The sequence below is a fragment of the Panthera leo genome, chromosome E1, assembly GCF_018350215.1.
Source record: "Panthera leo isolate Ple1 chromosome E1, P.leo_Ple1_pat1.1, whole genome shotgun sequence".
Classification (NCBI taxonomy): Eukaryota; Metazoa; Chordata; class Mammalia; order Carnivora; family Felidae; genus Panthera; species Panthera leo.
Window position 1 is genome coordinate 57,939,554 of NC_056692.1, and position 25,133 is coordinate 57,964,686.

The following is a 25,133-nucleotide window of genomic DNA, read 5'->3' on the forward strand; positions in this document are numbered from 1 at the left end:
CTCTGCCCTCACCCCCCCAAAAAAAAACTTTAAAAAAAGGATGCTATCTTGCTCTCAAGCCTGTGTGGGCTTTGAGGGGGTCGGCAAGCAGCATTTTGGTGGAGGAACAAGAGTCTACGACAGGGAAAGGATAGAATTCAGTTTTGATTTCATGTCGGGCACTGGGGGTTCTGCTCCACGTATGCAAGGCTGCGGGTCGGAATTTGTATTTTGAATGAGCTCAGGAACAGGTTAGCGACGACGGTGTGCCAGTAAGCACTGGGCCAACTGGGGCCCGATCCCTGCTGCTCTCCGGCCCCAGACTCACTTCCGGTGGCAGAGGGGCCCTGGTGCCCGCGGTGTTTCCTGCGCTGGGGCTGGGGGCGGGGGCAGTGGGGTGCAGGGCGGCGGGACGGACGGGATGCAGGCCTGGGGATGTCACCGCGTACAGGTGCATCTGACGTGAGCGCGGCTGCAGCTGTGCTCGGCACAGCCTCTGTGCTGCTTTCAAGAAGGGGGGCTGGGACATTCTTTCCCTGTTCTCCCCACAGAATCCCTCCCCCCGGGAGGCTCTCCTTCCTGGAAGCCATAGGCCAGGTGGCTAGACAGCCCCGACCTCCCACGGATCCCTCTGCAGGGGCACGCCTCGGGGATCTTTCCCCGGCCAGACAGCCTCGCTGGTGGAGAGACCGTGCCTCCCCATGGCCCCGTCCTAAGGACCTCGTGGACTGAGAAACCAGGGATCAAAGCCCAGCGGTCTCCCTGGAGACGGAGGTGATGAAGTGAAGGCCCAAAAGAAGGTGGCATCGGCTTACCTTGCACTCACAGCCCATCTGGTACCTGTGGTTCAGGCTCTTCTTCTGGGTGGTGCTCAGGGTGTCCCAGGGCACGATGAAGTCACAGAGGGTGATGTGCAGCTTGCCGTTCCCCTCGGCCTTTCCTGGGGACACAGGGATCACCATGCTCAGGGCAAGATACACGTCCTCCTCCTGCCCATCTCCTGCACCTGAGCGTGGCTGGGGCGCAGGGAACTTTACTACTGACAAATACCGAGTGTCACGGCCTGTGTCGTGTCTCCTCCCACATCCCTGTGTCGAAGCCCTAACCCCCCAGCACCTCAGGATGTGCATTTGGAGCCCTTCCCAGGGGTCATTAAGGTACATGAGGTCACAAGGCCCCCCCCATAAGAACAGTGTCCTGATAAGAAGAGATCCAGACGCAGACGCGCACAGAGGGACGAGCAGGTGAGGCCACGGGGGGCGGGTGGCCCTGCCCACGCCTGGATCTCGGACTCCCAGCCCCCAGGTCTGCGAGGACACCAATCCCTGTTGGGGAAGCGGCCTCACGGCAGCCCCAGTGGGCTACTCCACCGTGGGTCGCTTGCTCTGAGTATAAAAGGAACGTGTGCTCGCCGTGGAGCACAGAACAGCACAAGGGGGAAAAAACCTCCCGTTTCCATCACAGCTAACGCTTTGACGCCTTTCCTTCCAATATCCTTTCATGCCCATGGATGTGCGCAGAAAAAATCACGCCGCATGCAGACCATACTGTTTCCTGCTTGTTTGTTTGGTTTTTTTCAGACGTTTCCTCCATCTGATGAGGAACCTGTCTACCTGTCTGGGTTTTTCTACCACGAACGGCAAAACCTTGGACTCTCACGGAATTGGGAATCCGCTCCAAATTCCCTTCCCTCCGGGGGTGGGCGGGGGGAGATGAGGCACTCTTTGTGTCTCATACCTCAGGCTCTTGGTTCTGCCCCTCCCTTCCTCTGCTGAAGAGTTCACGCTGGGGACGGCCTTGGCCTTAGCCAAGCAGGAGACAAGGGCAGGCAAGCGAATTCTGGCGAATGACAGAACGTAAGGAGGGCTCGGGAGGTCGTTTCAACTCCCAGCCCTGTGACCGCAATGGCATCGCGTCAGGACGCACGGGTGCCCGGCGACGAGCGGCGGAGCCTGGCAGAGGGCAGGGGGAGGCTCCCCGGGGGGCAGACGGGAGCCTCGGGGGGCACCCTGGGCACACCGCACTCGGCAAAGCTCCGGTACATCCAACATAACGACCTCAGGCACAGCACTGGGCGCGGAGAGAACCCGCTGACAGACACGTAGTTGAGTGACTAACGCGGCTTGTCGACTGCGGCGAGTAAATGCCACCGCGATCTCTGGCCAGGGGAGACACGGGTCGGCTCGCCCGAGGCTGCGAGCGGCACGGGGACAGCCGGTGCACCAGGCGGGTTGCAGGAGGCACTCCCTGCACGCGAATTCGGACGCTCTGACCTCTGTTTTGACGGCTCCCCTGACCTTCGGGAGCCCTGTTTTCCCTTGTGTCTGTTTGCACTTGACATTCTAGGCGAAGGGCAGAATCAACAAGCAGGACTGCTACTGCAGCATTCATTCTGACTCCCAACAAGTAACAAAGTGCTTGGGTGGTTCTAAGTACTTTAAAAATAGGTCTCTGTGGCGCCTGGGTGGCTTCGTTGGTTGAGCGTCCAACTTCAGCTCAGGTCATGATCTCGCGGTTCGTGAGTTCGAGCTCTGCACGGGGCTCTGTGCCGACACTGCAGAGCCTGCTTGGTATTCTCTTTCTCTCTCTCTCTCTCTCTCTCTGCCCCTTTCCTGCTCTTTCTCAAAATAAAAAAGCAAACAAAAAAATAAGTGTTTGGCTTTTCCCCCCGACTTTCTAGGAGTCCAGAGCAGCTAAGGAGGGGAGAAACAGACAGATGGCAAGTGACTTTCATTCCCGTCTCCTGGATTCTCCTGGCGTGCATGGCCCACGCAGGGAGGTACGCCGTGGCCCTCCCCTGGCCCGGCTGGGTCGTTCTTTACAGACAGGCTGGGCCCGTGCTGGCTCTGCCCTCCCAACTTCTACAGGGATGTCGGATGTCTGCTGTCTTGCTTGGCTGGCATCAGCGTCCCACTTCCTGCCGCTTTTTGCCGTTCTTCTTTTTTTTTTTTTTTTAATGTTTATTTATTTCTGAGACAGAGCACCAGTGGGGGAGGGGCAGAGAGAGAGGGAGACACAGAATCGGAAGCAGGCTCCAGGCTCTGAGCCGTCAGCACAGAGCCCGACGCGGGGCCCGAGCTCGTGAACCGCGAGATCACGGCCTGAGCCGAAGTCGGACGCTCGACGGACTGAGCCACCCAGGCGCCCCCATCGTCTGTCTTCCCTGGTGACCTGTTCACCACGAAGTCGAGCTTCTGCCAAGACTAGGGCACGGAAGGACACGCGATGCAATGCAAACTGTCTTCTGTGGCCCTGGTTACGGGGATACCGGTGACCTCGGACGTCGGGTATAAAGTCCAGCAGCATCTCCGGATCTTAAAAGGACACCCTCTCGGTACAGGGACGGGTACCAAGACTTGGGCGGGCACGCGTGATGTGCCCGTCTGTCACATTCTACTACGTCTGCCTTGGAAAAACACACAGTCCTCTCGGACTGGAGAGGAAGACAGGAATTAATTAAAATTTGTAACTGAGGACCGTATGCTTCTTTTTCCTCTCGGAGGAGAGGACCGCAGAAGAAAATTACAGGGCCCGTTCTAGAACAGTTCCCGCACATGAGTGTCTCATGGTGCCCGGCTCAACACGTGAACTTGAATCATCAGCCCGAGAGGAGGTGGGCTGCCTCGGGCCGGCTGAGTTGTCTGCTGCGCCCCGTGATTTCTGGGTGGCCCATCCTGACCCCAGGAGGACGAGATGGAGAGCCTGTGCTCAGAAAGTGAACACCAGACTGTATCCAGAGCTATCTCCCCGAGCTGGGGAAGAAGTCAGATGAGCGAGGCCCCCCTGTCAAGGGTGGGTCAGCTGCTGCCAGAAGTGCCTTTTGTGGCTCTCAGGCCATCAGGAAATTGCAAATTAAAAATCAATTAAAAATAAGTAGAGGGGCCCCTGGGGGGCTCCGTCGGTTGAGGGTCCGACTTTGGCTCAGGTCACGAGCTCGCGGTTCGTGAGTTCGAGCCCCGCGTCGGGCTCTGTGCAGACAGCTCGGAGCCTGGAGTTGCTCGGATTCTGTGTCTCCCTCTCTCTGCCCCTCCCCCACTTGTGCTCTGTCTCTCTCTCTCAAAAATAAACAAACATCAAAAATAAATTTTAAAAACCCAGCTTCACTGAGACACAGAAGCCTCTTCCTTTCAGAACAGGGCTGAACAAAATCAGTAGACTCTCCTATGACGTCCCCCAAAACAACACAAAGTAACCACTAGCAAAAGAACCGCCACAAAGGTGCCGTGTGCACCTCGGCTCTCGTTTTGGACCCACACTTTCCAGGCAGCCACGCAGGGCTCCCTCGCACTCTTCTCGGTCAGCGGGACGGGGACACGACATGCCAGGGCTCCTGACTGCTGGACAGGATCCACCTTCTGGGCTGTCCCCACTGCTGTCCCCCACTGCCCGTCCTCAGGGAGTAAAAGGGCAGGGCCCGGGTCCTCGGAATCGCTGGGCAAGCGGCAGGCCTGACCACAAGGGGCGCCGGGAGAGGAGAGTCATGTCCGGAGAGCCCCTGCGTGAGGGAGGGGACCGACCTTGGCTGCTGGGGCTCAGCCCTGCTGTGTGCGTGCTCTGTCTCTCTCTCCAAAATACACAAACGTTAAAAAAAAATGCTGCTGCCAGGGCCACACCCCTGGAGATTCTGCTTGATCCGGTCTGCGGTGCTACTTGGGCACCAGGGACCAACTCCCCCGGGAATTCTCGCACACGGTGCGGGGGAGGGGCTGCTGGCTTAGAGGCTGGGCAGCGAGACCTCCACAGCCTGGACCCGACCAACGGAAGGGCAGAGCGTGAGAGCCCGGCGCGGCCCGGGTGCGGGTGTGTGGAGAAGTGCCCAACACCCTCCCCCCCCGCCCCTCCTCCCCTCCCCTGGCACAGCATCTGCCCAAAAAAGTCTGCACCCTAAACACACCCCAACGTCAAGCGACCAACGAGCCACCAAGCAGAACCTAACAACTGGCGTGGGGAAGCGGGTTCAGGCACACACCCCCGGACCTGGGCCACGGTGTTCGTCTACTCGGTTTTCCTCATCTGTAAAATGGGGATCACGGCAGTGCCTTCCTCATAAGGGGTCGTAAGGATTGGACAGAATCTGCACGAAAAGCTTTTAGAGCCCGCCGGGGCCAGGGAAGGGGCGCCACGATTTCCCGTCGCAGGGAGACGGCGGAGACGTGCGTGAAGCCAGGCCTAGGTCACCTTCCCACCCAGGAGCCCCCACCCGGAGGGGACCCTGGCCCGCCCTCCTTCCAGCAGCTCTGGAAGCTCTGCAGTTTGGGCGGCTGCCTCTAGAGGGCGATGTGAGGAGACGCGGGGTGAGGCGTGTAGGTTAAAGCCCTGCTCCTCACCGACCGGGGCAAAACCCGACGCGGGAACCTGGAAACCGTGGACCTGTCAGGGCGCCAAGTTCCCGCCACCATGCAAGGTTCTGTCTCCTTTGCCTTCTCTCCAGGGCGTTATTTTGATCATCATAAAAGCGATAGATGTCATTTGCAAAAATTTCGCAAGCATAGGGAAGCATGAAAAAGGAGACACGCCTGAGGCTGACTGTCCCCCTGCACCTGCTGACCTGGGTCTCTAACAGCCGCCCCTGGGCACCCGCGCCACGTGTTCTGTGCACCTGCCCGGCCCCGCCGTCCCCTGCATCACCGTGACAAGCACAGTCAGGAAGGTCTCCGTGTCGTGATTTTTGTCCCCATCCCTCTCTCTCCGATTGACTTTATTTTTCTTATCGGAAAAACAGTAGATGCCACCAATGTAAAATGGTGCAGCTGCTTTGGAAGACAGTGTGGCAGCCCCTCAAATGCTTAAACGTGGTCACCATATGCCCTGGAATTCTACTCCCACGTATCGGCCCAAGAGACATGAAAACAGCGCTAGGCGGACACCTGGTCACAGGTGTGGACGACAGCCTCGTGCCTAAGGGCTCAAAGGTGGAGACAACCCCGGCGTCCACGAAATGACTGGTGAGCGGGCAGACAGACCGCGGTCTGCTCGGCCATAGAAAGGGGACAAGTTCTGATTCCTGCTACAACCTGGACGGAGCTGTGAAACGACCCCACGGAGTGAGGGACGTCGCGCACGAAGGACCACGCATATTCTGCGATTCCATTCAGAGGCCTCTGAAACAGGGAAACCCACGGAGTCATGAAGTAGCCTGGGGGGTGCTGCAGCTGGGGGAGGAGCGTGGGGGGGGGGGGTGGCCAGGGAGGTAACACAGCGAAAGGGTACGGAGTTCTCTCCGACGGTGGCCGTGGTTGCCCATCTTGATGATGGAGGTATCACACCAGCGAATGATGCCCTTTGAACGGTGAATTGTATGCTGTGTGAGTTCTAGCTCAAGAAAACCTAAACTATAATAGATGCTCATAAGAAAACATTTAGGGGACTCCTGGGCGGCTCGGTCGGTCGAGCACCTGACTTTGGCTCGGGTCGCGATCTCGCAAGTCTGTGAGTTCGAACCCCACGTCCAGGCTCTGTGCTGACGGTGCAAAAACCTGCTTGGGATTCTCTCTCTCCCCCTCTCTCTCTGCCCTTCCCCGGCTCGTGTTCTCTCTCTCTCTCTCAAAATACGTAAATAAACTAAAAAAAAAAAAAAAAGGAAAAAGACAGGATGAGGGGAGTTGCTGCACAGGTCAAGGACCTCATAACATCAGCAGATTTAACACAAGGTCTCAACCCCTCTCCGCCTCCCGCCCAGCCATGAGTGCCTCCGGCAGCTCGCGCACGACTCCCCCTCAGGAGCAAAACGCAAACCCTCTCACCTCCTGGTGTCTGCCCGGCCGCAGATTCCCCGTGGACACTGGTTTACTGTGTCTCCCCGTGAAGCCACACTGGGTCCCCCGTTCCGGGGGGCAGGGGAGAATCCACCAGGAATTCGCAGACGGGAAAGGGCAGGGAAGCCCAGAGACCTCGGGACGGCCTCTCGGCGTCAGGACCCGGGACTCCGTCCCGCCTCGTGGTTTCGCAAGGTCCCACCCTGGAGACGCGGCCCTGGACGGTCCCTGACAACGTTCCAGGGCATATCCACACACACACCTGCAATGAGATATTCCTTCTTCCCTCCGATGTCCAGAGAGACCCCGCACACAGCAGAGGAAGGAGCCGTGTAGATAAACTCTATGTCCTTGTCGGGTCCTTTGAACATCTGGAAAGACAAGGATAAGGAAACGTGAGGAGGGCCGGTCCGCACAGCTAACAAAGTCCGGGTCCCCCGCATAACATCCTGGGGAGGGGCCGCCCGACCTGCGCCCGTGGTACCACCAGCATGGGAAAGGGGGGCAGAAGGTTCTAGTGAGCTAGAAGGTGACCGTTCCCGCTGTAGACTGATTCTCCGGAGACACTCCTCACGTAGTGTGGCAGCTATCAGCACGCTGGGCACGACTCCGTCACCTGGAGGAAACCGTCTCAGACGCCCGACTCTCCCTACCACCGACAAGGTCATTTCAGAATCTCCGGGGAGAGGCCCGTATATCTCCGGGTGGTTCTCACCCGTCGTGGAGGGACAACCCCCTGTGCACTGCCAGGAATCTGGGTCGAGCGTTGGCTGCTTGATGGGGCCCCGGGGCGGGATTGCCCCCTTGCAATGAGGATGTGACTCCCCGGGGCCAATGGGGTTTGACTCCTCACCTGCGGATCTACTGACTGACCTATTGAACGCGCCTGCAGCCCACGTGGAGGGGCGCGCTGTTCCCCGGGAGGAGGTGACACAGGCAGAACCCACCACAGCCAGGGGTTCCTGTGGCCCCACCAGGGGTGGTGACCGGTAGGGACGTGAGTGTGCACTGAGGACAGTCCCCCACCCCGGCCGTGGGCGGAGCCCAGGGGGCGCCCCCGGGCTTTGGGCACCTCATCGGGATTTTGCTGGGCCTAAATCAGAGTCAACAGCGTTGGTTTTGGGGGACAGGATTGGGGGGGAGGAGGGGCTTTCAACAAGCAAACCCCGATGGAATAGGGTCATCTCAATGTCATGATAAACCGGCTTTGAGACAGCTCGTCCCACCCACGCCAGGAAAGGTTAGGCCGATGGTGACGACAACAAGCTCTACTAATCACCAAAGGGCAAGAATTGTTCTTCGGTGTCGACACCGGCCTTTTGACGATGCCTCAATGAGGTCTCAAGAACAGAGTCGCTCTCTCTCCCGCTCATAGCACACGCCCTCTTAACTGCCACAGATGTAGCGAATAAGCATTTCATTGACCTTCTGATAACGTTTCCGGCTAAAAATAACATTTTTGTAACGAAGTTAAATACGCACGGCTACAACTCCCACCTTGACAAAGCCCTTTCTCCAGCTAGAGCCTAGAATCTCCTTCTCTCCTGCAGACCGACTTAGCTACTGTTGCCAACGATCACGATCACGGTCCTCCAGGGCTGGTCCTGTCTTTCCAAGCCCCGCCCTCTGCCCCCGTCTCCCCTCAAATACGGGCTCCTTGCCCTTGAACACGAACACACGTTCCGAAAAAACGAACGCATTGCCCCCCACCCCCCACATCTGTCCGCCCCTCTGCCACCCGGCCGATGTTCCTCTCCGTCACCGGCCGGGCTACGGGCTCCATTCCTTCCTTCACGTTCCCTTGCAAGAAGCTGGCTCCCACCACACCTGCCCAGAGGACTCCTTCCTTCCTCTTAGAATTTAAAGCTCACCAGGCAAGACTAGAGCCCACAGCACAGTGTGGGGGGAAAGAGGCCTCCCAGACGCAACGACCAAGGTCTCCTGGCTTCGAACCTCGCCCTAGCTCAGCCGAGGACAGGCACCCGTGGAATGGTCCATAGAAACTCTGGCACACTTGCTGATAACGCTGAGGGCCTGCCCCGAATTTACGACCCATCACAAGGAAGACGACACATTTTTGAAGTAACCCAGTCGACGGAACCCAGCAGGTCCACACGACTTTTCAGGCATTTACGGCTAAGGGAAACCAGATCGACTTGTGGCTCGAAGCCCTTAGGTCTGCTCCACGGGGGCCGCACTGCCTTCCCCGACACCCCGGGACACCTCCGCATGGTTTCCCGCCTCTGGGGGGGGGGGAGCCCAACCTTGCTCCCAACCTTCCCGCTGCTCTGCCCAGTGGGGCAACCTGGTGACAGTCTCCCTTACCTTTATCTGCTTGATCTCATACTGAATCTGCTTGATGGGGTTGCCGTAGATGTCGTTCCCGGAGTCTACTTCCTTTACGCTGACCGCTTTGGCCCTAATCACTGCAAAATAAAGACACAGAGGTGAGGAGAGTCCCCCCTGTGCCGTCCTGGCTCCGAGCAGGGGCGAGGGGCAGCAGGGAGGCGGGAGGCAGGGGCAAGATGACCCCAGCCCTTAGCATGGCACCAGACCCCTCACAAGCTCGGCGGGGAGGGTCAAGAGGTAAAGCCCTAAGAGCCCCCTTCTGGTCCCAAGAATCGGTCCACGGGAGCCAGAAGCAGAAACCTGATCTCTCACGACCAGCGGGGTTACTGGTAGGCACCGATGGGGACAAAGCGCTTTGTTGAGGTCATGCCTGAGTGCTCTGGGGCTTTTGCAAATTCTCTCCGCTGTGTATGCATGTGGCTGGGGAAGCAGATAAGCAAATTAACTGGCCCGCAATCATCATCGTGCAGCTAAGACGGGGAGCCTCCTACCACCCAGCCTCCGTCCGCAGTCTACTGGCAAACAGGCTTTTTTTTCCAGGCTGAAGGCAGGGGAGTAACAGCCTCCCCAAGAGGCCTCGTCGTGTTTAGGAGTGGGCGGGGCGGGGGGGTGGTCTTCGATCTGAAGAGTCTATCCCGCTATGCCTAATCTGTCCCAAAAGTGCCCCTGAAAGATGTCCTGTGGCTGACTCTCTGTGATAACGACACAGGTTCTATAGGGAGCACGACAGAGGAAGGGTCAGAGCGCTTTACCCGCCAAAGGGTATCGAACCGGGTGAGGAGGCAGTCAGGGGCATCCCGGCCGACATACGGGGCCGCTGCCACGGAAGGAGCCACCACAGAAGGAAAATGACCCCAGACTGGGACACAAGGTGAAGGAAAGGGAAGAGGCCAGGCTGGGAAGGTTCTGGAGTGTTTGCAAGAGCCCGAGGCTGCTCGTGGGCCATGCCCCCCCCCCCCCCAACGGCCTCCTCCTAGCAAGGCAGGCAGACCCCGGGCCCCAGCCCGTGCCCCGACAGGGTGAGGTGGGCAGTTCCCGTGTCATTTGGGCAGAGCCCTCCCTTTCCCCATTTTGACCCCTATCAGCTGGTGGCACGGCCTGTTTTAAGAGCTTTAAATGCTTTGGCCTCCACAACTCAGCTGTGCAGGGTCACCCATTAATGGGATGTGAGCAAGACAGAGAAAGAAGGAACAGACAGAACCGGGCACCAAGGCGCCTCTGTTCTCCACCCGCGGGTGGGCAGCTCGGATCTCGGGACTCCCTGGCCAGGGTGGTCTTCCCCACGGAGCCCGGAGGCCCAGGCACATGGACCCCCCCCGTCTGTGCCCATCCCCCGGATCCCAGCCTGGCACCAGGGACCAGCGCCCCCGCCCCACCCAGGCCCAAGCCCCGTTTATGTGTCTTCTGTTGCAGCTGAGTCATGACCGGCCAAGGCCACAGGTTCCTGTTTTCGGGGCTGAGCCAGGCCCCAACCTGCAAACCCACATCTAGGAAATGCCACCCAGTGGGCCGCCCAGAACCGAGGGCTCTGCCCTTGGCAACAGGTCAACCTGTTTCCATGGCTCCTCCTGGCCCTGGCATCAGCTGACTTTTTCTAGACGCATCCCTCCTGGCTCAAGTGTCCTCCTCAGCCGCCCACTGCCCTCGTCTAAAACGGGAGACCCTTTGCGACCCGGTACCTCCTGGTTCAGTTACCCCCAGCTGCTCCCATCCTGCTGTTCCACCAGCCCATAATAGTCCCTTGAACCCAAACCTGCCCAGGGGTATCCCCACCTCTGCTCCGAATGCCATCTACCCCTCCCCTGCCTGGAAAACTTCTATTCATCCTTAAAGACCCAGATAAAACTGCCCTTTCCTGTCTTGTTCTGGGAAATCCTGTCCTCCCATAGCATTTGGCACATTCCACACCCTCATCCATCCTGTCACAAGCACCTGTACACCTGCCTTTCTGATAGGCAGAGGCCACGTTCTCTTTTCTTTATGTCTATTTTTGAGAGAGAGCGAGAGAGTGCGCGTGTGTGCATGAGCGGGGGAGGGTCGGAGAGAGAGGGAGACACAGAATCCGAAGCAGGCTCCGGGCTCTGAACTGTCAGCACAGAGCCCGACGCGGGGCTCGAACCCACAAGCCGTGAGATCATGACCGGAGCCAAAGTCGGACGCTCAACCGACTGAGCCACCCAGGTGCCCCATTTTTTTTTTTTTTTTTTTTTTTTGGCAGACGCTATGTTCTGGGCACAGAGCAGTTGGTGCTCACCAGGTATTCGCCAGATGGAAATGAGCTGTACCTGGGAAATCTGGGGATCCAGGTGAAGTCTGTCGGTGGTCCCTCGTACTACCTGTGTAATCTATACCCTACTGCAACGCCACGTTAAGACGTGTTCATGCAAATCAGGAAACGTACGAGATTAACCCTGTCTCCTCCCGTGACACCGTCACCGGCTGATGATATCAAATGAACCAGAAACATCCAAGGGAAGCCACGGTTCTAGAAAGGACATTGCTGCTGGATTTTACTATAATACACCCAATTCTGCATGCTTTCTGGAACTGCCTTCCAGAAGCCCCGCTACCCCCACACAATGCTCAACCCAAAATAGGTGCTCAAGAAACATCACTCGCTGACGGGCAGAAAACAAGCAAACGCTACTCTCGGACAGTGAAAAGGTTCCACTGCCTTCCATGCAGTTTTCTCCCAGAAAAACCTCTAAGGCTCCCAGGCAGTCCAAATCCTAATTCAAAAGGGGCAGCACCGGGCTAGATTCTGTGTCAGCCCCTCCCCCTCCGCGCAGCCTCTGGGAAGTTCCCTGACATCGCGGAGACACAGCCGCTCACAGTGGCAGGTGCCACTGCCGCTACTCGCACTCCCTCCGGGTGCGGTGAGGGCTCGGAAACACGGTGCCCAGGGCCCCACGGACCTCTAGTTCCGGACAGAACAGCAAAAGCGCTGTGGCGAAGAACGGCACGCACGTCCCCACTCTTGCGGGTGACGGGTCTGGAGAGCCACACCTGCTGGCCGCTCGGGTCCAGACCGCACATCCCCGTCAGCACGAATCCCAGGGGCCGGTCTGACGCGGCTCCCTGACATGCTCGCTTTGGCCTAGGGCGACAGACTCCACACTTCCCTGTTTCAGATTATCGGAAAGAAGGCACCGGTTGCATCCAGGGTCCAGGGTCCACTCGCGGGGTCGGACTAGAATGGTAAGTGGCTCCCGGGCTGCCAGCTGCTTGCAGGGAAGCGGGGGGAGGGGCCCGGAGGAGCTCGGACGGGGCTCGTCCACGCAGCACAAGAACTCAGGTGCTTCGGCGTCTTTGAATTCTGCGTGGGGACCTCCTCTCTCCACTTTGCAAGACGAGAGAGAAGGTGAAGGAAAGAAAGAGAATGAAGAGAAGTTCTCTGGCGATCTTCTGGGAGTGTCAGCGCCCTCCTGACGTGAAGGAGAGGCGCGACACATACACCTGTCCACGCGGGCTCGAGCCCCAGAGCCGCCAACCTGCTCCGGGCAGCAGGGGCTACTTGGGCTCAGCACTGTAGGTGGGGGAAGGGCACGCGAAAAGCTTTAGCGAATAAATTTATCAGAGCCAGAGGATCTCACAGGCAAGTGGAGGCAGGAGACCTGAGGGGAAACAGGACAGAGGGGCCCCACAGGGCGGGAGGGCTGGAGGGGCACCAAGGTGGACCCCAGCCAGCTCTGGCTGCCAACTTTTGGACCCTCAGTCTTCTGCCCCCAGCACGAGGCCAGAAACTCAAGAGTCTGGGGTTGGGTTGCATTTCAAGCGAAATCCTAAAAGCATGGGCCTCCTTCTGCTGCCCACGGGAGAAAGGGGGGAGGTGTGGGAGGGCCTTCAAGGAGCATCCAACCCAGGCAAGGAGTCAGACAATGGACAGGAAAACAGAAACGCGCACCCTCGCGGCGGACAGGGAGGAGGCAGAGAACTCTCCAGAAAGGCATCTCCCACACCCCGGGCGATGGGCATCTCCAGAGCTCTGGGATGGAGACCACTCTAAGCATAGGACGGGTCCCTCTCAGTCCCAGGCCGCTGAAAGACCAGGGCTGGGGAAAAGCAGAAAAGAATCTGAGAGGAAGTTAAAATCCAGGCATGGACACACGTTTGCTGGGCCCGGTGTCCGGCCCTGGGGTGGGTGATCGGCCCACGGCCTGCCCACCCCCCAGCAGCGAGGGGTTCCGCTCCGCTGGCCCGCCCTCCGCCGTAGGAACCAGAGGCAGCGGCGGGAACAAGAGGCTTTATAAAGATCCTTGTTCTAACTGCTTTGTGCTAAAAAATGATGGCCTCTCCCCAAGCTGCTGGGATTTTGTTTTTTCTTCTTTCCTTTCTGCCGTTAACACAACATCTGGGTTTGAGATCAAGGGTGATACACTGGCTGATGAATTCACCGCCAGATGTTGGCTACTGGAATGCACAACCGTAGACTTAATTCAAAGCACACGCAACCGCAGAGCCCCTGCCCCCACCCCTCGGGCCACGGACACCACATGATGTCACTTCCCCCGGCTAGCAGCCTGCAAAACCGATCCCTCGCACTCCCAGCCAGATTTGGGATGGAAAAGAGCTGGGCGGGTGGAGAGTCATGGGCAAAGACGATGATCCCAAGAACACAGGCTGTGTTCAGACTCTGAGAGAGGACGAGCACCCAGGGAAAAGCCAGGGAGGCCAGACTGTCCTGGGAGGGGGGAGGGGGGGCAGGGGAGGGGCAGCAGGGGGCTTCTGGGAAAACCAGGGTGTCCTCAGCGCACGGCACCGTGGCCTGGGCTGGCCAGGGGGTGTGGCTCGCTCGACCAGCCCAGGCAGAGATTCACATCATCCCCCCCGGACCCCACCAACATCTTTTGAGTCCTACTGTGTCCGTGGACGTTCCCGGGAGGCCACGAAGGATACACCAAGCCGTACCCATAATCCGTGGGGAGGGAGCCAGACCCAGAAGGAGAGCTGTCTTTGCCAAGCCTGTGTATTTTATTCTCACTGGGTCGTCTTTACTATCTTGCCATGGGCCTGGCCGCTCTGGAGGCATTTCACCTGCTACGTTTACGAATGTATCCTAATAGGACACTTCCCAATGGGGCCGCTCTGCCTGGGCACTGGCTTCCGATTCCAAAGCACGGGTCAAGCTGTGGATGTTAAAACGTGACTTCTAGACCCTCGAGGCCTCGTCTCAACAAACTCAACACACGCTAAGCCCCCAGGCCCTGGTTCCGGGCGAGGCCGAGCTTCTGGCGTATGGAAAAACCACGCATTTGCCCAGAAGAGACGTGGGAATCTCGGGGTTCGGAAAAAATACTCCTGTAAATACAAGGTCAAAATCCAGCCCTGGATCATCTGAGCCTCACCAGTGCACTGACTCAGATCGGCAGGGCTGGCTCAGCGTCAGCACAGGCCACGTCCCCTCTCGGCCCAGCCTACTCTCTGTGGCCTCCAGCGTGAACCCGGGAGGGTCGCCCAGGGAGAGCACTGCCCGCAGGGACACAGCTGCTTTGCCCTTCCACCCTGCTCCCAGGCCCGTGGTCCCTCCAGTCAGGGGCATGTTCCCGGGGCCACGCGCCCAGGGGGAGGGAAAGATGGCGTCTCGACTAGATTTGCCAGACGTGTGCCCTGGACCCTCCTGTCCTGTGTCCCCAAGAGCGGGCGGGGCCGCCCTGTGCAGCAGCCGGAACGCAGTCGAGCCAAACCCGCTGTGGGCGCCGGGGTCTGACGGCCGCGGCAATGGCCTGCGGTCGCAGGGGCGAGTGTGGGGAAGGCCACTTCTCACACAGAAATGAGGTCACTGCAGCTGCAAACGCCCTCCGTGGGTCACCCGGTCCCTTTCCTTGTCTCCACGTACAATTACATGCCAACCTCTTCAGGGGAAACCCAGCTGCCACTGACTCCAGGTGGGCTCCACTCCGCTGGGGGCTCGGGGACAGCTGCAGGGGCCCTGCCGTCTAGACATTTACACCCTCCAACCGCAGAGCTACCCAAGTCCCCGCCGACACCTGCCACTACGTCCTGCGGCTGCCGCTTAGGACGAGACTTTCTTACCCCTCTGGGGTGGACGGGTGACACCGGATGGCTGGTCCACCTGGCTGGAGCTCCTTGAAGGTGATGAGCGTGTCTAAAGCCTGGCTGAGGGTAGCCTGGCCCCGGGACACGCCCTGGAGGGGGCCCCTCCATTCCACCTTCAAGGCCAGAGCTGGGAAAGGGAGGGGGTGCCCCCCCCTGCTCCCCCCCCCGCCCCCCATCCAGCATCTAAGCCCAGTGGTAACAGCTGTGGCGTTGCCCTACAAAAGCTGTAACAAAATTACTAGGTTTTCGGGGCCCCCAATTGCCGTGGGACTCCCTAACTGCTTGCATGTGACTAAAGCACTTCCGGTGGCTGGGGGGGGGGCACAGTAAAGACGGGTGTGAACCCCTCCAGCGGGACTGCATCTGCATGGCGAGCAGGGTGGGCGGACCTCACCAGCTGCACGGTGGGGGACAGGGCAGACAGGGACCCAGAAAGGGAACCGTGCTCGCGTGGGCTGCAGGCCCGCTCAGACCCCCCCGGGGCTTGAGGCCATGCCCCTCCCCCCAGAACTGCACCACGAGGAAGCAGGGTGTGGTCAGCCAGCCTGGGAGATGCCACAAGGACATCGAGTGCTGGCTCAGCACCCAGAAGCGCACAGGAGCGTCCGGCCCCACCTGCCCCTCCGGTCTCCCTGTGTGCCCAGCCCCCAGCTTTGCAGGTGCCCCTCGGTGGACACGGTGGTGAGGGCTTTCCCCAAACACCTGGCTCTGCCTTCCCTGCTGTCAGTGCCCGGCCGCTCTCGGTCGGCAGTGCAGCAGACTTCCTCCAAGGCCAAGTCTTTTAGGGAACTGAGAAGGGGGAAGAGGCATCATTTCACAATTAAAGACCTCCCCGTGGTGCCGGGAGGCAACCAGGGGCTTCCTCCACTGAGCGGCAGCGCTGGGAGACCAGATGGCACCTTCGGGTCCCTGCAAGCCTCCTCACCCTGGGGTGGGGGGTGGGTGGTGGCTGACATCCCCGGCTCTGGGGCAGGGCTGTGCCTATCCAGGGTGAGGGCAAGGCTTGGCCGGCGGGACTCAGGCCGGTGCTGGAGATGCCTGCGCTCACGACCCCTTAGGAGCAGATGCGTCTATGGAGGCCGACGTGTCGGGGAGGGTGACGGGGTGCACGAGAGAGCACAGGAACCAGCAGTGTGGGCCCAGCCCTGGGCCATTCGAGATTCTAGCACATTCGCTTGAGCTGCTGTCCACTGGATGCCCTGTCTCCATGGAGACCAGCACTCCCACCTCCACGGCCCCCTCGGGAGCAGGAGGGAGCCGTCTCTAAGAGCTCATCAGCTGCGCAGAGAAGAGCCTCGGCCCTCGCTGCTCGGCCGCCCTCCCCCCGCCCCCCCAGGACCCTGGCAGGCCCCTGAGTTGCGCCCCGCCACCCTTCCTTCTCCTTGTGAGCCCAGGGGGATCTCATGCCAGAGGCCTTGGTCACGGTTCCCGAAGCCTTGGGCTCAGGCCGTTCCCATTCACGTGCTGCTGAATCACTTGAAAAAAATGCATCCCGATCCTGGGAGGATTTGCTGAGAACAGTGCGGCTTTGTGGAAGGGACTGCTGCTTTGCACTTTCTCCGCCAAGACCCCGAGGAGCAGCCAAGCTCAGCCCCGCAAACCCCAGGCCTGGAGCCCGCAGCGGGGGGCAGCCGCTGGACGGGGCGGGGCAGGAGGCAGAGGGAGCCCAGGGAGGCGCGGAGGGAGCATCTGGCCACCCCCCTGCAATCCCTCCCCATCCGCAGGCTGAGGAAGGGGCACGGAGGGGCTGGGGGCTGGGGCGTCCTCACGCTGCCCCTGGCAGGCCGGGACCCCGGGCCAGGCTCTGCTCCGGGCTGCCCCACTTTCAGGGGTGAAGGCAGAGGGCTGGGCCCAGGGCTCAGGCCCATCGGCACGGCAGCACCCGCCCCCCCTCCCCCGCCTCGCGTAGGGCTGAGGCATGCGGTCTGCGTGCTGACCCCCAGCCCACGGCATTTCTCAGGCAGAGACAGGGATCCCAGGGCCTGCGCTCCCAGCTTCCAACGTGGGAGAGGACCCAGCGGGTCTGTCCGGTCCTCACGGCCATCTCCCGCATGCCTGGGACGTGGCCCGGACCGTCACAGGAACCGCAGAGGCAGGCCACACTAACACATCAACTCCCTACCACATTACGTTTCCCGCTCGTCTGAAGAACTACTACAGGGCAGAGAGGGTCCCCCGGGGCCCCAAGTTTTAAAAAATCTTACTTTTCCCCATTATTCTACATTCCTGGGGTTCTGGATATTATCATACACCCGCGACCGTGCCCCTGGCTGGGCGGGGGCAGGGACAGTATGAGGACCCTCAGAGCAGCACACACAGAAGGCAGGGTCACAGCCAAAGCCAACGATGCCTGCCGGTGCGGCAAGAGCAGGAGGGGGGTCATGCCATCACGGGGTGAACCGCCGTTCCCGTCTCTTGTCCCGGCACTGCAGGTCTGCACCTGTCCCGCGGGCAGCGGACCTCAGCCGCGCACACGTGCGGCTCTCCTTCTCCAACCCCCCTGGGCAACGCCAGACCGGCCACGGGGGCCTTCCCGAGTCCCTGTGGTCTGGGGGCGAGGACTCAGACGGGACTGCCAGGAAGCGACCAGATGGTAAACGTTCTAGTAAATGCGGGAGGAGATGGAAACAGGGAGGCTGCCTCAAAATATGCGGGCGGGAGCATCAAACCCACGGAAAGTTCTAGAAAATACGGTGTTCGGAGAGGGAGGCCCCAAGAAACGCTTCAGGAGAACGAAGGGGCACAGAGTCATCCGGGAGTCAGGAGTCCTCACTGCTTCTTGGCATGCTCCGCGGGAACCTGCCAGGAGCCCCACACTCTTCCAGGTGGCTCTGTCCCAGGGCCTCTGGCACCGCAGTCCAGGTGGGTCAGATCAACAGGGAGCAAAGACAGGGTCTGCCAGGCCCCCAGCCTGCTCTTTGGGCACCTGACATCTTCATAGGGAGTCGGGGGTGGGCTGGAGGGCAGTCTTATTTTCTGCACTACTGGCCCCCAGCGCCTGCAGGACAGGTGGGAGAGGGCAGGGTGTCTCATCCCGCTCTCTGGGGACAGTGTAGGCGTGACCGTCCGGGCAGCGACGACCCACCCTCCACTGTGTCTCACTGCCTATCTCCTACATCTACTTTTAGCTCAAGTGTAGCTGAGAAGGGGCAGTTCCTCACCTAAAACACACGGGCCACAAATACTACCTTTGAAAGTAGAAACAAAAATCACCCTCTCAAAGGCAGGCTCGTCCATTCATTAGACCGGGGCTTCCAGCTGTCAGAAGACCTCGTTACTCAATGCTTGCGTCCTGTTGTGGCCATGGCTTTAAACCTGGGGATCTCACAGCACCCTCTCCGACCACGGAGAAGCTTCAGGAACAGGCAGGAGCTCCAGGTACCTCATCTTGAAATGTGCAACCCTGGGCAACTCAAAGCCAACACCCCTCCCGGCCCGGGGCTTCGTTCTTAACCGTACTGGGCTTAGATCAGATCGTCGAGTTGGCTTTGCAGTCCTGACCCATGACATTCCAGAACCAGGGGACAAAACGATCACACCTTTTCTCCACCTAAAGCGGAAAAGCCAGACCGACAACAGAGTCCGAGGAGATGCTTTCAATGAGACGAAAACGCGCGGCAACAGAAGCCTCCTCACCCGAGATACTGAAGATTTGAAAACAACCCAAAAAACTCGGTGGGGTGCTGTTACTGCCCCATCCAGGTGGCGTATTTGGGGGTTCTGTGAGCCCGATGCTCTCCAGGGAAGCCCAGTTCAGCTTTCTCATGTGACTGGGTCACCCCACATCTCCCTGGGCGCACCCCACAGGATGAGGGACGGGGGACAAACCCCAAGTTCACAGGCATGTAGCTAAGAAGGCACAGCAGCCACGAAACGGAAGTAGCACGCAGGCAGAAGCCAGTTTTGAGCAAATATTCCAGCCTTGGGCTCACAACCGTTCATGACGTCATCCCTTAGGAAATGCACGTTAAAAGGGAAAAGGCCATTCATGGGCCAGTGATACAAATGCATCACGACCGAAGACGGGTGATCCCACTCCGTGCACCTGAGGTCCTGGGGAGGGAGGGGGGACGCAAGCACGTCCTTCACACGCCGGTCCAGGGTCACCTAACTATGGCTTGAGGTCCCAATCCACACCCACACCCCCCATTTTTGTAAATAAAGTCTCACCGGAACCCGGCCACGCCCATCCCAGTGTGAGTTGCCTATGGCCGTGTTTGTGGGTCATTGCCACCGACTGGCTGGCTGGCAAAGCCCGAAAAATGTACTGTCCTGTTCTCTGCAGAAAAAGTTTATCCACCCCCGTCCCAGCCCCTCAGTATCTGCAACTGACAGATGAACCCCCCCGCCCCCCGCCGCCCAGGGCAAGGTCTCCAGGGCTGCTGGGTCAGGGGTACAGCGGGGGGTGGGACACTGACCAGCCGGCCAGGTGCCCCGCCACTGCCAGCCCCAGGCGGAGTCGCCAGGCTGGCCCGGTTGCTGGGGACCACTCCCCTTTCCTCCCTCGGCCTCTGTCTTGTCCTTCCTCTCTTCCTGCCTCTCCTCTGCCTCACTCTCACTTCCTGATATTAAAGTTACCAGAACGTATACTAAGCGAGGTCCTGTTAAACGATGTTGGTTTTGTGGGTCTGAAAAAGACTTCAGAGGTTTCAGTGAATTCTCCCCGTTTCGGTCTCGGCCAACGGCTAAGCACCACCACACTGAAACTTCTGAAACTGTGCCTGCTTGACCCTGGATTCCCCTGAAAGTCCAGTGTCTGTCCGGCCAAAACATGCTTCATTCACCTGAGTCTCCGCTGTGCGAGCGGCGCGAGCGGGCGGCCCCCACCCGTGGCCAGGCCCGCGGACTGTGCCCCACAGGGGCTGCCGCGGTCGCGCCGGGGAGGCCGCTGTGAAGCGGGGTGCCTACTGGCTCCTGAGCGGGTGATGCAGACACAGAGGGCACGGGCTTGGGTACCAACGGTGTATTTATTGCGGGGGGAACTCTCGCGCTTATCACATCCTCTGGAACTCCTGCAAGCGTTTCCTGGCGTCTTCGAGAAACTGCTTGTGCAACTTGTTTTGTTCTTCAATTTGCTGCTGAAGGTCACGGATCATCTGACTGTGCCCGTCATCGTCCGCGAAGCCAGAGGGCCAGGGGGAAGTGGCGTCGCCTTCATACGGCCCTTCCTCGTCCGGGTCTCGGGAGGAGGGGGACTTCAGAAGAGCCACGCACGCCCTTCCCTGTTCTCTGGGCTCTTCCAGCTCAGTCTGGGGGTGGGCTCCCCAGCTCAGCCCCTGGGGTCCCGTCTGCCGACCCGGCCCCCGCCCCGTCTCCGCCCTCCGCCTGGGCCGCAATGCCATGCAGCCAGCTCCGTCTGGCAGGTGTCGTGGGGCAGGGCGACGGGGGCCCCCGGCCAGCGGGTCGAGCCCGGCCGGTGCCTGCCCAGAGCTGGAGCACGGGACCCGGGTCTCTTCACCGACAGACCCTCCTGCCTGGGGAAACGACGGCTTACTCTCATTCCTAAACGTGAGCCTGGCCAACCTGTGATACTTCTGGTTCTCGAGCTCGCTCAGGAACTTTCTCCAACTGTCTCGGGACGCCGTCTGGCGGGCGTCCACATCCGCGGGTCGCATGGACTCCCTGCCAGGATCCATTTCCGTCTCCACACCTCCCGTCTTCTGGTCTCTTTGGGTCTCGCCTCCGTGGCCTTGCATCCCCGAGAGGCCGTGCTCCCCGCCGGGGTTGTGATCCGCCCCGGGCCTGGGTGCAAGGTTCAAGATGAGGTGTTCCTTCAGCTTTCTGTTGGTGTCAAACAACTCTTCGAAGGCAAACTCCAGCTCCCTCTGCCACCTGCTCCTGTCACCGTGCCAGCGCAGGGACACCGGTGACGTGGCTCCCCTTCTGAGGGGAGAGCCAAGCGGCCACAGCTGCTCTAGGTCTTTCGCTTTTCCCCGGGGACCCTGATCCCGACGGTTGTTTTCCAGGCCTTGGACGGGCGAACGCGCCTCCTCTCCCGGCTGCCTCCTGCCGTCCCAGGCTCCTTCTCTCTCCCTTTTCTCCAGACCTTCCGGTCCCTCCACGGCAGCCAACAGCTTTTCTGTGCTCACCCCTCTGCTCACCTGCGGGTCAGCGGGACGGCGGCCACCGCCGGTCTTTGTCGAAGGCACTCGCTTCCCCTTATTCTTCTCTGGGGCGCGGCGGGGGCGACGGGTCAGGCCCGTGGCTTTGGTAGCCCCCCGCTTCTCCGTGCCCACCGCCTTCCTCTCGGTGCGCTGGGGCTGCGGTCTCACCGGCTCCTCTGGGTGACTCCTCTCTGCTCTGTGCTTCTCCCCGGCCCCCTGCAGCCGGGCCGCTCCTCGCTGGGCAGGCCCCTCCAAGTCAGGTGGGTGCTCCCTGGCCTGTCCTCCCGCGACACCGAACAGATGCGCTAAACACGGCCTCTCCGGGCCTCGCGCTCGTGGGCTCGGGGACCCTGACTTCGGCCCCTCGGCCAGGCGCTGGGGCTGCTGGCGGTCTTGTCCTCTCTGCAGAGCGAGGTCTCCTCTCTCGCGGGCTTGGGGCAATCTGTGCTTCCGCCTCAAAAGCAGGGCTTCGTGGTTGGGTCTGGAACACGGCTGAGCGGTTCTGCCTGTGTTTCTTCTCATGTCGGCGGCCTCCGCGGACACGGCTTCGGAGGGAGGGTGGTGGGGGCCAAGGCGCCAGGGGCCGAGGACACGCGAGGACAGGAGACGCACGCGGCGGCCCGGAACGCTCTGAGCAGAGCGAGCCCCTGGAGACAAGGCACACGGAGCTCGGAATGCGGGACGAGCCCCACGACATGTCCCTCCGGATCACTTTGGCCCACACCCGCCCGCCAGGGCCCAGGCTCTGTTCCCAACTTGTCTTGCACACCTTTAACAAGATCCCGCAGGGCGACTGTTTCCGGTGGGGTGTGGGTCTGCTCTGCAGGGGACACGCGGCAACGTCTGGACACACGCTTTGCTGTCACGACACGCCAGCGTCTGGTATGTGGAGGCCTGGGATGCTGCTCCCCATCCCGCGCTGCCCCGGGACGGTCCCCACGACGAACGCTGGTTCAGCCCCACACGTCAGCAGTGCCGAGGTAGCGACCCCCACCCCGAGGTAGAGACGCATCGGGACTCAGGCAGGGGCGGAAGGGGGCGAGGGTCTGGTCTCTGCAGGGGGAGCTGCTTGTAAATGGCAGGGGGAAAGGGAGGAGGAGGACGAGGAGCCTGCTAGGCAGGATGTGTGTGCACGTGTGCAAGGGTGTGCGTGTGCAGGCAAGTGTGCACGCACGTTTGGCACCAGAATCCAGGGCAAACCAATCAGAGAGGGGGTTAAGCTTCTCTTCTCAGGATTCGCAGCTCTTCACTCGTGGGATTATCAGAGGGGGACGCTCCGGCCTCAGGAAGGGACCCGGGCTCTGCCCGCCTTCCCAGAAAAGGGGGGGCGTTTACACCAAAAAGGTGTGGAGTCACATCTGTGGCCCCTTGCAGCTGATAACAAGATGAGCCAGGCTGGTGGGCTAAAGGAGCCCCTCCCTGGACAGCTGCAGGCTGTGCCGAGCGCCCCTCCACCACCCCTCCCTGCTCTCATTTCTGTGGGCTGAGCAAGGCCAGCCCAGAGGCATGGTGGGAGTCGGGACACGGCACGCGTCCGTGGAACAGCCGACCGTCGCTGTGCGGGGCCCCCTTCCAGCACCTTATGCGTTTTGGCTCATCTTTCTTCTAATAACCCCGCAAGGTGGTGGGGAAACTGAGGCAGGGACCGATTAAGAAACTTAGCCCAGATCACACAGCCGGCAAGTGGCAGAGCCAGGCCTATGCTGTGCACGGGGACCACAGTGGCTTTGACCAACCGAGGGCCGCCGGCTCTGGGCAGATCTGATCACGCGGTGATATACTTCCAGTAGGGGTCAGAGTTACGCTCAGCCACTGTGCCCACCACCGCTATGAGCAAGAGGAGGGGGAGAGAAGAGAACGCTGGGGCATCAAACGCACTGATGGAGGTTCGGTAAAGGGGCCACGGCAATTCAACGGGGGCAAAAGCAGTTTGGGTGTGTTTTCCCCCCATGAATCGTGCTGGGACAGCCACGTGCAAACACCACAAACACAGACCCCCTATCTCGCCACAGACAAAATCATACACTGTATATAAAAATTAACTCAGGGGGCACCTGGGTGGCTCAGTCGGTAGAGCGTCCGACTTGGGCTCAGGTCATGATCTCCCGGTTCATGAAGTCGAGCCCCGCGTCGGGCTCTGTGCCGACAGCTCGGAGCCCGGAGCCGGCTTCGGATTCTGTGTCTCCCTCTCTCTCTGACCCTCCCCCACTCACACTCTGTCTCTCTCTCCTTCAAAAATAAATAAATGTTAAAAAAAAAACACACACACACACTGACCATTGTGTCAGTTTTGGAAAAAAAATTAACTCAGAATGGATCGCAGACCTTAACGTAAGGTCTAAAACCACGGCTGTTCAGAAAGAAACGTGGGTACATCTTCACGACCTTGGGTTAGGTGAAGATGTCTCAGATACGACCCCAAAAACACAACCAATAAAAGAAACTGATAAAATGCCATCGACACTCGAGACATTTCCCTGCCACGAGACATCGTTAGTAAGTGAGGACACAAGGGATAGACTGGCAGGAAATACCTGTGAGTCACATATCCAACAAAAAAGGCTTGAATCCAGATTATGTAAACCACTCAAAATGCAGGAAGACAAACAATCCCATTTTTCAACGGGCACACACACACACAACATCAAACCAGACCCTTCCCTGGGGGAGAGGCACACCGCTAATAAGGCACGAGACGCTCAGCATGGACGGTCCTCCGGGGAACGCACACTGAAGCCACAGCAAGGTCCCATCCACACCCGCCGGGCGCGAATTACGGCCAAAATTAAAAAGACGGACCATAACAAGTGTTGGTGAGGACGGGGAGGAAGCAGAAGCCTCACACACTGCCGGCGGGAACGCAAAATGGTGCTGCTGCTTCGGGAAGGAGTTTGGCCGATTTTTAAAAGGCAAACCCAGATCTGTCAGGTGACCCGGCAGTCGTGTGGCCAAGAGAAAGGAAAGCACGTGACCCAAGACACGACCTTCCCGGGGGAAGGGGGAGCTTGGGTCTGAGTCTCAGATGCCCAAGACTGAACTCTTCCCAACCCGGGAATGGCCACGGTGGTGTCCAAACAGGGGGAGAGAGGTCTGGAGAGCTGTGGCTGTCCCCTCGTCTGCCTTGGAAGATAGCCGCGGGGAGGGGGGAGAGTGTACCCCGAGATCCGGCGGTCCACTGGCTCCCCCTCTGCTCACTGGCCCCGGACAGTAGCCTGGACACAACTCTCCCACTCTGGAGTGCCCCCCACCACTCCATCACCCTGAGCCAGGCCCCCGGAGGCGGGTACCCCAAAGCCGCTGAGCTGGTTTTCCTGGACACACACAAATGGATGAAACGGAAAAATCTGGGGACAAAGACGTCTTGGGGACAAAGTCCAGTACTGATAACCAGCAGACGCCCCCCTCGCTGTCCGTCCACGTCCCCGGCTCCTGCGTGCTGACGCTCCAAGCCCGACCCCGCTCGCTCACTTAAGACCAGAGTGTTCTCAGCGTCCTGGGGTTCTCCCTCCGGTCTCCTAAGCCTGCTCCCCCAGAGCTGGACGGCTGCCTGCCCCATGCCGGCTGCCTGCCGCCCCTCGGGGCAACCACAGCCCCGGTCCCTACACAAGCCCGGCTCAGAGCAGCAGACGGAAGGAAGGTGGTCACCGACTGGCCTCTCGTGCCAAGCGGACACTGGGCCCATTCTCTCTCTCACCCTCTGCGGCCCCGGCGCGGCGGCCGCCCCCAGGCAGTCGCTCAGACAGCCTTCTGATAGAGACAGGCCCCTGCCAGGCTGCTGGGGGGACCCCGTTTGCGGGCGGCGGGGAAGCGCCAGGCCCACAGCAGACTCTGGGGCACCCCGTGCCCGTGAGCAGGAAGGACAACAGTGCCACAATCAGAGGCCGGGAGG

At 60.0% G+C, this 25,133-nt stretch overlaps 1 protein-coding gene across 11 annotated transcripts in view; it reads right to left on the reverse strand.

Annotated features, from left to right (window-relative positions):
• The window catches only part of LOC122207260 (metalloproteinase inhibitor 2), a 47,595-nt gene that overhangs the window by 3,400 nt on the left and 19,062 nt on the right, over nucleotides 1-25,133 (reverse strand). For 8 of the 11 annotated variants that reach the window (XM_042917260.1, XM_042917263.1, XM_042917259.1 and 5 more), the window contains exon 3: nucleotides 20,053-21,891. In XM_042917260.1, the coding sequence (XP_042773194.1) occupies nucleotides 20,135-21,766 (1,632 nt within the window). In that variant the 5' untranslated portion in view covers nucleotides 21,767-21,891 and the 3' untranslated portion in view covers nucleotides 20,053-20,134. Of the gene's footprint in view, nucleotides 1-794; nucleotides 920-6,996; nucleotides 7,106-9,059; nucleotides 9,161-20,052; nucleotides 21,892-22,013; nucleotides 23,341-25,133 lie in introns of those variants that run through there. The other 3 variants (XM_042917268.1, XM_042917269.1, XM_042917267.1) reach the window with 2 other exon arrangements.